At 50.9% G+C, this 11,226-nt stretch overlaps 1 protein-coding gene across 1 annotated transcript; it reads right to left on the minus strand.

Moving 5' to 3' along the window:
- Positions 1-1,928: 1,928 nt before the first annotated feature.
- Positions 1,929-10,988, minus strand: Nrn1 (neuritin 1). The gene is made up of 3 exons (XM_090356423.1): positions 10,747-10,988; positions 6,248-6,392; positions 1,929-3,166 (listed from the first exon to the last, which is right to left on the minus strand). The coding sequence occupies exons 1-3, from the start codon at positions 10,799-10,801 to the stop codon at positions 2,938-2,940; spliced, it is 429 nt and encodes a 142-aa protein (XP_090212549.1). The 5' UTR covers positions 10,802-10,988; the 3' UTR covers positions 1,929-2,937.
- Between the last annotated feature and the right edge of the window lie 238 nt (positions 10,989-11,226).

Below are 11,226 nucleotides of genomic sequence, written 5' to 3' on the forward strand. Positions count from 1 at the left end.
ACCAGAAGCAATGTTCTCAAATGAGCCAGACACAGCAGAGTGCGTCTGAGACTCGCCCCTCGGTTCCTGGGGATCCCTCCAAGCGCCACGTCCCCAGCCTTGGTCTGGGCAAACCCAGCATCAAATAGGGTGTCGAGGATTACGCTTCTCTGGCAATCTGGGACAGCTCAGAAGGACTGGGTTGGTGGACGCTGTCCTTCTGGAGCGGTCGGAACCCTTGTGGGAATGGGGAGTTTCTGGAGAAGAACGTGGCTGGGAAAGCAGAGGCCCCAGTCCCCACCCTCCATCCCCTGATCTCTTCATTTCCCTCCTTTAGTCCTTCGATCTCCGGTGCGGGTTGATTTCTAGGTGGGGACCCGCGACAGGAGCAACTTTTCTTTTCCCCACAGCCCAGGGAGCCCAGGGCACACGTTTTATTTCAGCCAGCTGCGGGTTCCGTGGTGCCCACCGGTTCACCCCTCAAAGTTGCAGAGGAGAAGGCACGCATCGAAGGGGGCACGCAATTCTGAAAAGAAAATAAACAAGAGAAAAGGTGACCAGCGAAGACCTTCCCTAGCTCTCCGAATTCCCTGCCCCCTCGTTGAATAGATTCGTATTTAAAATCAGCCCAGACATTTTCATTTGAATTATAGGGGTGGCGCTCAGGTTAGAATCACCCCCCCCCCACACACACCCTTTCCCAGTTTACACTCTGACCGAAAATAACCTCTGAACACGATACGAACATAATCCAACGGGTTTACAGAACCACGCGCGTCCCAGGGCGGGAGAGCACCCGGGCGGAGCCACTCGTCTCCGGTTCAGCTCGGAGCGCGGGGGGCGCGTGGAACTCGTCCCCGGAGGGGCCCCGCGCGCGCGTGGCGCCTGCGTGAACCGGGACGCCCGCCGTAATCTAGGCTGCGGTGAAGAACCCCAGCAGCTCCCAGCGCTCGCTCGGGGCGCCGGGACGCGTGTGTTGCTGGAATCAATCCGTGGGGGGAATGCAGATGGGGCTGCGACCCACTGGGTTTGATTTATGAACTGTTACACTAGCGATTGTTTACGCATTGCATTTCAGAGACTCGGCACACCCGCCCCGCAGCGGGAGCGGGCTCCAGACAGGGAAACCGCCGCCAGGGTCCCCCCTCCCCCTCCATCTTCCCTTCCCTTTCCCCCCTCACGCACCCACCCTCCCAAATACCAGGGGGAGAGGACTCCTGCGGCTGACCCCGCCTCTATCTGCTCCCGGAAATCAGATTTCGATTTCAAGGGCTCAGTTCAACTCTTCCCTACCCGAGCTCCCCCCCCTTCTCCGCCCCCAGCAGACCCTGGCCCCGCTTCGCCCCGACTACTGTTTACTCGGAGGTGTTTACTTCCCTGCAAAGCCACGCGGAGCCTATAAATAGGAGATGGGGGGGGGGGGAACAGCTCGACTGGCAGATCAATAGGGCCCAGTCTCCTGGCCATTTCGGCTGAGCTGTCTTATTAATTATGAAAGGATTCACCTGATCCCTGCCAGGGATACACAGCCTCTTGGCTCCTCAGCTGGAGCCCTTAATGGCGGTTCCTTCGCGAGCTGTCTCAGGCCACCGCAGAGGAAGAGGCTCAGGGAGGTGGAAGCTCAGATCCACCTGGGGCGGGAGGGGGGGCTCTGCGCGGCGCCGTCTTTGCTGGGACGCACGCCCAGTCCCCCCAGTCCTCACCCAGAAAGCATTTCTGCTTTGACATTAATTGTTTAATTTCGAAATCACCTCCTTCCCCCCTCCTCCTCCAGTGGGCACAAATTTGGAGACGTGCTGAACCCGCCCTTCCTAAGAATGAGGGTCGAATTGAAGACACCAAATCCTCCATCGAAAGGAGCAGGTAAATTGATCACCTGCGTTGTGTGTCTCGGGAAGTTGGCGGGAGGAAGCAGGGTAGACAACAGTAAAGCGGCACCACCCCATTTCAAACAATAACTTTTATTTTATACTTCTCTATACTTCGTAGCAAATTTTTTTTGCTGAATTTAATTTATAATAAACTTTTTAAATTACATCTCTCTCTTTGTTTTAAAATCAAGGCTCTTTTTATGTCAAAATCTTTTTAAACTATATTTTTAGATTAATATTTAACGCCCCCCTTGTGATCGATACCGTTGGATATTCAGTTATTACTGTATGTGTAACAGCTAAAACAAGAGAGAGGAGGGAAAATAAAGGCAGTGGACTTGAAAGATACATCAACAATAACAGTGACCTTAGCATTTTATCTTCGGATAACCATCTCTAAGCCGGTTGCCTCAACGCCTTTCCTCTTTCTCTCTCCTACCCTTCAATCCCAAAGTCCACAGTCTCTCTTTCCTGCTTTTTCTGGAGGAGAAATGTGCAGTGGAAATGATCAAAACAAGGTACTGTGGAAGAAGGGCGTGAGAGTGAATTATTCACCGCATGCTTCCCACGTGGTCATCTCTTGTGAATCCATTCCCCTGGCCTTCTCCTCCTCTCCTCGCTTTTCCCAGTAGTAGGAGGAGCCCATCATTTTTCATGTTATTAACATGATTAATATTGTAGGTGGCCCAGGGCCGTTCCTGAGATACTTTTGCCAAAAAAAAAACCAAACAAATTAAAAAAGAAAAAAATTAAAATGGGGAGGGGAAGGGATGAGTTTGCCGTTTTCTTATTTTAATGTGAAGACGGACTAAATCTGAGGTCCGATTTGGGCTGTGCTTGCTTGCTTACTGATTGGTACTATTTGACAAATAAAACAAGGACTCAAACGAAATGAAAAAAAAAAAAAAGAAAGGAGAATCAAGGTTTCCCACAATCCTACAGGAATGTTTTCAGCATCACAGAGAATCACAACATCCCCAAAGAACGAATGGATCTTCCTCTCGATTTCTGGAAGCATGGAGTGAGTGTGGGTGCTCGCGCGCGGGGCGGGGGAGGGCGGGGGCGGGGGAGAGCTGGCTCCCCGGGCTCAGAAGGAAAGCCAGGTCGCTAAAGCTGCCGAGAGAGACACCAGGAGCACTGGGAGCGCTGGGAGCAGGGGTCCCGCCGCCCCATTGCCGCTGCTGCAGAGTTCGAATAAGCTGCCTTGAATGTTGAGGTTTTTGGATTCTCTTCTCAGTTTATCCCACATATCTTTCGCCCCTTCCTGGCAATCCGTAAGGGCTGTGACCGTGCAGCTGTGGAAATCCTCCCAGTATCTAGCGAGGAATAGAACAAACAAACAAAACAAAAACAGAAAGAAGCAGGTTCATTTGGAGTTCCAGAGCCCCCGCAGTCTGCGCCCCGGCGCCCGCGGCCTCGCCAACCTCCCCGGCTGCCCCCTCCCTCCCTCGCCTCCAGCCGTCTGGTGGCTGGGGCTGCAACCTGGTCGGGGATTCCAGGACCTATGCCCATCCCAGAAACACGGACCAAGGAAGAAAAGCCTCCCCTTGCCCTGTGTGGATTTCCCTCTCTGGATGCCAGGGAAACCCTCCCCCCCCCCGCGCCCCATTTCCGCTGGCAAGCCGGAGGAGTCGTACCCTGGGTACCTCTGCCCACGCAAACAGATTGCTCGCCCTCCTCGGGGAACGCTCGGAAAACAGCGCTAAGCCTGGCCAGCAGCCGCCCATTAAAGCCTCTTAGCTTGCAAGACGGGTTACTGGCCGGGCGCGAGCGCGGGCCCTCCCCTCCCCGCGCCTCACATTCTCCTCCCCCCTGGCCCCTGCTGTCTCCCTCCTTCTCGCCGCGGGACTCTGGCTTTCGCCCTCCTTTCGCTCCCTCCACCCACCCCACACCTTCCTTTTGTTTCCCGTGTCTCTCCGCGCCCCCTTCCTAGGCCTTCCCCCCATCCCCGTGTTTCTTTCGTTCCTCTTTCTCTGCCTCTCCCCTGCCCGGGGGCCTCCGAGACCCTCGGGAGCCTCGCTCAGCGCAGTCCCGCGGCTCAGATTGCGTCTGGAAAAGTCACCGGCTCGGCGAGTGTTCGTCTCCGAACACCTGCGGCCAGCTGGGTAAGGCTTCTTCGGCTTTGCCACCCTCGGTTCCTTGGGGCCTGAGCGCTGGGTGCTTCCCCTCCTCCCCTCCCCAGTCCTCCCGTAGGTTTGATCCCCAGGAGGTCTGCACGCCCGTTAGCGCCCATTTCCCTAGACCGGGATTCCAGGGTGGGCACGGTGCCCGGCACGGGCCAGGCCCTGGAGGGGTCCCCGCTCCCTGCTCTCCCCACCTCCAGGTCACTTCCTGGAGTCCTGTAAATCAGCACTTCCTCCTCCGGGTGTCAGGTCCTCGCCCCGCCCCCACAACCTTCATCCAACTGTCCTTTTCCTTTTTATTGTCCCCCTTTCTTCTGGAAACTCAAAATAGATCTCAAGACTAAATATAATCCCAAACCGTGATCGATTCCTGGGGCGCTGTCTCCTTTCAGAGCTGGGTCGATCTTTGCTTCTCGGTAAGTCCGTTCTGGCTCCCACTTCACCCCGGCCAGACTGACAGGTCGCTACAGGAGCTCTCAGGGCAAGTTAGTTGCATTTCACTCTCCCTTTCGCTTGCTCACCTAGACTGTAAGCTTGCCGAAGACAGGGGCCATGTGTGATTCATCCTTGTTTCCATACACACACACATACCGCGTCTTCCAGTGAAATTCTAAGTACATGTTGGATGGCCTCAATCTCAGGTTGCTTTCTAATGACTTCCCTGAATCTCTAATTTTTAAGGACTGGTAGATGTGGACAGGTGTTCCAGCTTCCACATTTTATAATAAATAGCAAGATTTAGAAACAAGAGGCTGAGGGGTTCGCATGAAATAGCATTTTCTGAGGGCTGTGGAAAACTGCCCCTTGCTTTATGTACCCCCTTATAATAAAAGCCCTTTCCTGAAAGATGGAAGTGGTGTGGAGCAGACATTCACCCCGGATGAGACAGGTCAGCTCCATCCTGATACTGAGCAATCAAGCCCACCAATTTATTGGGCTTGATCCAGCTGTGGCCTCAGGGACGGGGCCCTCTACATTTTCCTGTTTTCTAGGACCAAAGTCCTGCTTTAAAAAAAAAATTGAAACAGTTTGGAACAATCCTGTCAGTGATATGTAACCTCGTTATGCCTGATAGAATCATTCTTACCTCTCATTGGACATTTGGAATTAAATGTCTTTTGTTCCATCCCTGAGAGGAAGGTACAGCCACTTGGCTGCTGTGGGCATTTAGGAAAGTATGTAGAAAGATGACCTTCTCCCTGATTTAGTCCTAAGTTAAATAAATCCCCTCCAAGTCAATACAGTATACAAGGGGTAATATGGAAATTGGTCACTTTGATCCTGGAAACAGGAGATACTTCTCACCTTGGCTTTATCAGAAAGGCTATTGTGGGGGTAATGGGGATTCAGCTGGTTTGGAAAAATAAGAGAGAAGTGTGCAGAGAATTGGTGGGAGGGGTCATTTCTAAGGTCTGCAGTAGTTAAACTGTGGAAGGTCTACCTCAGTAGGTTTTTGATGAATAGCTCATTTGCTATTGCCAGCAGGTTTTAGAAGCAATCACTGAGAAAACGCAACTGGGCCTGCCCTTGTGGTCCTCTCTCTTTGGGCCTGATGCTGCAGTGATCTGGGGAGGTCATGCACATACGGTTAGGGTAATGATAAGCAAGTGAGTAGCAGCCTGTGATCAATTCCTGGAGCACATGGGCTACCAACTCTGCAGAGATGATCGCTGGGCATCCTTGGTATTCTTCTTGGGCAAACTCATCAGATACACTAGATTGTTATAGCTTTTCAGAAACAGGAAAGGAAATTGGTGCAGGCTTGTCTGTTGCTTGCATTCTGTGGTGTGTTTTGGAGGGGGTGTTGTATCACCAGAGATGGTCAGAAAGTAATTTTCCCTTTAGGTAAATCTCCAAATGCCTCAAATGCAAACCGCTTATCCAGAGTACTAGGCACACATCCACAAGAAAACAAAGAAAGAAGATTGTCTCAAAGTGTAGATTTTACAGAATGGGATGCTAACTAGTAGCAGATTGTTCCGCTCCATTCTCACTCCCAGAGCCTAGAGTACATCTCTGTGGGAGCTTGTGAGGCCTAGAAGGGCTGGGACGTTGCTGCTTGCTGGAGGATTTTGCAAGCCCACCCTGGCAACGGAGTTCCATTAAGCAGTGCAGATTCTTCCTTCACAGACTCTTGGCCTCCCCTGGCCAAAGGGCTCCCCATGGCCTTGGCGAGTGGTAGCTAGGAGGCTCGTGTACAGGTTTGTGCAAGACACGCTGACCTTGGCAGTGCCCCCAGAAGATAAACTCAGTGGGACCCAAAAGGACACTCACGTGCACACGGTCTTGATGTTTGTCTTGTCATCCAGGCCCTGTGGGTAGTTGGCCATGCTGTCGCCCAGTTTGAGCAAACAGTCCGAAAAGCCCTTAAAGACCGCATCACACTTGCCTGCTGCTCTCACGGCCTGCACCAGGTAAGCTGCAGGAAGGAGGGGACACTGTCAGCAGTGCTGTGACTCACCTGACTGCCCCACTGCCCCAGCCTCGTCCATCAGTGCGTTCTCTCCCACTGCCCAGCTGCCAGGTGACTCAGGTGACAAGTGTAGGAAAGACTTGGCCCTGGAGTGGCATACAGGCACCAAGCACGCCTCTGGTTCAGATTGTTTTTGTGTGAATGTGTGTGGGTGTGTGGGAGAGAGTCCATTCCTTTCCTCCAGCTCCCCCTCCCTGATGGCGTTTGCTATCTTTTTTGGTTTCCATCGCCCCCCTCTTCTCACCTCCCTCATCTCTTTTATTTTTCTCTTTCTCCTCACTCCCTCCTTCATCTCCTAACACTTCCCCAGCAAGCCATGTCACATCTCTCACAGTGTGTGATCTTCCATTCTGAGGCAACAGAGAGGGTCTTGGCATTAGAGTGTGGAAAAGTGGGGCTGGGTTTCAGGTCACCTAGCAAAACCTAGTATCATGCTACCCACTGAACAGCTCCCTGGACCCTGGTCCTGGAGCCAACATACACTGCTGAATCAACAAATGAATATAGTTTTTGTGGTTTTTAAGCACTTTGGGGGGGGGTCTTTTCATTTTTGGTTCTAAGAATCAAACCCAGGACTTTGTACTTCCTAGGGATGCTCCTTATCACTGAGCTACATCTCAGCCTGAATAAAGTTTTTGGAAGCCACTGTCAAATGGATTGTTATAGATATATAATATCCACAACAATAGAATACATTCCTATTTATATTGTTTTTAGCAATATACAATATATAAGTATATAATATAGAATTATATATGATAAATGTTTGGCCCACTGCGGGGTCTGCCTCTGGTGTGACCCTGCATCCCACTAGCAAAAGGGCAGTTTAGATGTCTAGGCATCTAAAGTAGCTGTGGTGACAATTGATCCCAGGAGGGCAGGGCCTCAGGCCAAAGGGACCACTGATGTACTTCTGCTTCTGATCCCTGGTCACCTCCAAAGAGCCAGGAGCCCATGCTTCCCTCTGCCTCTTTTTTCAGCTGTCCATCTCTTCCCATACTCTTAACACTCCAAGAGGGCCCCTAGTCACTCCAAATTGATGGCACGCCCAGAGGGTAGGCCTTCCCTTTTCCAGATTGCAGCTAGATTGCTAAAGCCAACCCCAGGTTTTTTGGAGCTCCTGGCTGTCTTCAGAGGGAGGGTGGATGGGGGTGCTGGAGGAGGAGTTGGAAAATCCGGGCCACTAGACCCCAAAGCACTAGATTGGATAGAGAGATGGGTTCCAGGTCTTCAGGTGCTTGGCACTGGTCTTTTCTTTGCACCCCGAGGCCAACCAACCTGATTAGGCATTGTGTAAATATCAGTCATAAATACCCGAGATACCAGGGAGGGCAAAAGAAAAGCAAATTTGCCTTGTAGGGACGGGGTAGGGGTGAGGGCGGGGAGAAGGATTGTTGATTGAATCTTAGAATTGAAATCGGCCTTCAGATCCCAGGACTCTGGGCTCAGGCCTTTTTCTCCGTAGTGCCAGTGGCCGCCACCTCCCCCCTCCCCCGGCAGGCCTCCTAAGACCCCTCGCAGCCACCTGTCCCCGTCCCCGGATGCCCGGAGGGATGCGGACCTGGGGAAGGTGACCGAGCTCGCTGCAGCCCAGGAGCGCGCGCGCGCGCGCACGCGCGCGCCGTTTGCAGATTGCTGCAGGAAGAGCTAGGCGGGTCTCCAGCTTTCTAATCCGGATCAGGAAGCACAGGGGAAAGGTTCACTTCGACCTCAGCCTGGGCAGATCCATAACCTTCCTAAACTTCCTGATTTCCATTACACACACACACACACACACACACACACACACACACACACACACACACACACACACACACACACACACACACGCAACTACCCTCACAACTGCAGTCATAGCGAGTCGAACACGGACCTAGCATTTTAGGAATAAATCTTTGTTCGAATAGAACTGGGTCATGATGAAATCTTGCTCTACAATGCATGATATGAATACAATTTTGCATCCAAGAAACAAACGAAATGCATACCACCACCACCACCCCTTGCCCTTAGCTTTCTTCATCCCTTACCTCTGCCCTCAAAATTCGATGTTGAAAAAAGAAGCCCCTGGGATGCACTATTTTATATTTTCCTCAGAAAGGAGATTTAGGGCTTGCTGGGGGAAGAAATCGCTTCGGTCACGTTATCTTTCCAGGCGTCACTGGAGAAGACTGCACCACCGCGCATGTGTGAGTGAGTGCATGTGTAAAATAAGAAGTCATGAAAATTTCTGAATTTTCCAACTGTGAGTCCTTGGGCTGTTGCTTGAACTGCGAGGCCGGAGCCGGTGCGCTGAACAGATTTTGCCCCGGCTGCCTGCACTGTCCCTGCCGCCACTAAGCCTTGGGCCGGCAGTCCACCCGCTTTCCTCTTCAGTTCTCTCTGGCCTCCCCGTCTCGTGCGGTTTCTATTCGTTCATCCATTCATTCGTTCCACCTCTCATTCACTCCAAACTTCCTCCCGCCGCATCTTCATTCGTTCACTACCCTCTCCACTTCCCCGCCCCTTCCCAACCCCCACTTTTCTTGCCAAGTGTCAGTAATTTGGGACAGCTTCCAGCCATGAATTAATAAAGACTAAGGATCTGGCGGAGAAAAGGGCAGACATTCGGGAACAAATATGCTCATTTTCAACTCCATAGCACCAAACCCAAACTAAAAAATCACAAACAAAAACGAGAGTGATCATTTTGACTAAGTTAATGTATTCAAAGCATATTCTTCATGTACATCCGCTTGTTATTTATTTTTTGTTTCACCCTTCAAAGTAAGGTTATTTCTTTCTGGAAAAGAGTCCCATATCGCTGGTTAAAATCCATATCTCAAATGCAAGTGCTGTCCCTTGCTGCCTAAACATTTGCAGGCTAATTACAAAATGCTACATTCACTTCCAACATGGGAAAAGAATCTAGTGTCATAGAAATACTCTTTACTGCAGTTCTTTGAACTAATGTTAGACAGCCAAAGCAACCAGATCTAGAGTTAACTCATTTCTTAGAATAAAGGGACGAGATCAACACCCCCACCCTTAGAATTGTTTTTGCAAAAAAAAATCATCCCATCAAAATATCAAATACATAAAACCCTAATGTAAACAATTCGTGTTAGTGTTGAGAGCTCCAAACCCCATTTTTCCCACATTTCTTTTGAAGAAAAATGGTATGCTTCCCTCTCTTACCCCCAAATCAATTTCCCAACTCCCTCTCCACAAGGTAAAAGCGAATGCTACAGCCCCAAATGATAGGCGCTAACACTTCCTTTCATCTTCAGAAAAACCCATTTGAAGAGTTTCTATTTTTTATCTTGTCCTTTCTATTAATAACCTGCTTCACTTTCACTTTTAGGCTACTGTTAATTGATGTTCTGACCCGGCTTCAGAGAAGGGGCTTTTCTAGTACCTCCTCCCATAACGTTTACTGTATTCTCAATAGAAAAAAAATGTAGGCGAACTTTAAAAAAAAAAAAACCCTCTGACAGTGTCATTGCAGCTCAACATTCCTTAACATAAAAATGGGAACTAAAGAAACCGGGGTACACAATCCACCCTAAGCGAACGAAATAACAAACACACGATGTACCGCAAACACTGCTTAGCCCTTTCCTACACACACACACACACACACACACACACACGCACGCACACACCAGTACAGATGCCAGATTGCAAAGTAACAGTGCCTAAAAAGTGTACCCACGTATATTTGACTGAATGCATACTCCTCAATGGCAAGCATAATAAAATAGGTGGTCTGGGGCTCCCTGTCGTGGTTGAGGATTTGCTTCCCAGCGGGCTGAGTGCTAAGGCTGCAGCTCAGATTTGGGGGGGGAGGGGGTTGGAGAATGACAAAGTTCTAAATGCAGCAGTTTGAGTGGAGCCCTAGCAGATCTTTGCTTTTTGCACAACAACTTTCCAGTCCTAGCCGCCTAGCCATCTTGTTCCTGCAGTCACCTTTCGACCCTTCCAAATCATGTCTTGCAGTATCTCAGGGGCTAATGCACCGGCGCGCAACGAACCAGGTCTAAACCCAAAGAGGGAAGGTGGGGGGGGGGGAAAGGGGAAAAACCCCCTCTTTGGAAAAATAGCTGGTTGCACACACTTCCTGAAGAACGCCTGGAGTCTCTTTCTTCAGGAAAATCAAACCGGGACGCTGGAGTCCCCGGGAACCCAAGCCTCCCGCCCTCTGGGGTTTGCAGCGGGGTTTTCCGCACCCCGGGGCCGCCACGGGCCAGCCCGACCCTTCCCGGCTTCTGAACCCGGTCTCCAGCCACCCTCCCAGAGCAGGGTCCGGGCGGCCACTTACCTATTTGCACCGCGAGGATCAGTGAAATATATCTGCCGTTCAACTTAAGTCCCATCCTACGTTTAGTCAAACCATTTGCGACCGCAGACCTTTAAATAGTTAGTTTAGAGAACGCGGGGGAAAGCTGAAAAATAGGCATTGCCAACAAGTTCCGAGAACGGCCGAGACTTTATGCACCGGGAAGGCAGAGGGAGGAGAGAGAGAGGGATTGGGGAAGAGACAGAAAGAGAGAGAGGAGGGGGGGGGGAAGAGCTGGGAATGGTTCACTCCATTAGCAGGGGGCGGAGGAAGCACAGCCTCACGCCCACGAGCAGGCCTGACGTGGGGGATGACACGGAATGATTTTTTTTTTTTTAATATAGACACCTTGGTAAAGAATCGCCATTTATAGTCATCAGATGCTGGAGTTAATCAGATATCTCCAATTAATGTGCGACCCGAACGACATCTCGCCTCCCAGGGGGGGAAACACTTCACCCT

This window comes from Megascapheus bottae, chromosome 22 (assembly GCF_031878675.1).
Source record: "Megascapheus bottae isolate mThoBot1 chromosome 22, mThoBot2.hap1, whole genome shotgun sequence".
Classification (NCBI taxonomy): Eukaryota; Metazoa; Chordata; class Mammalia; order Rodentia; family Geomyidae; genus Megascapheus; species Megascapheus bottae.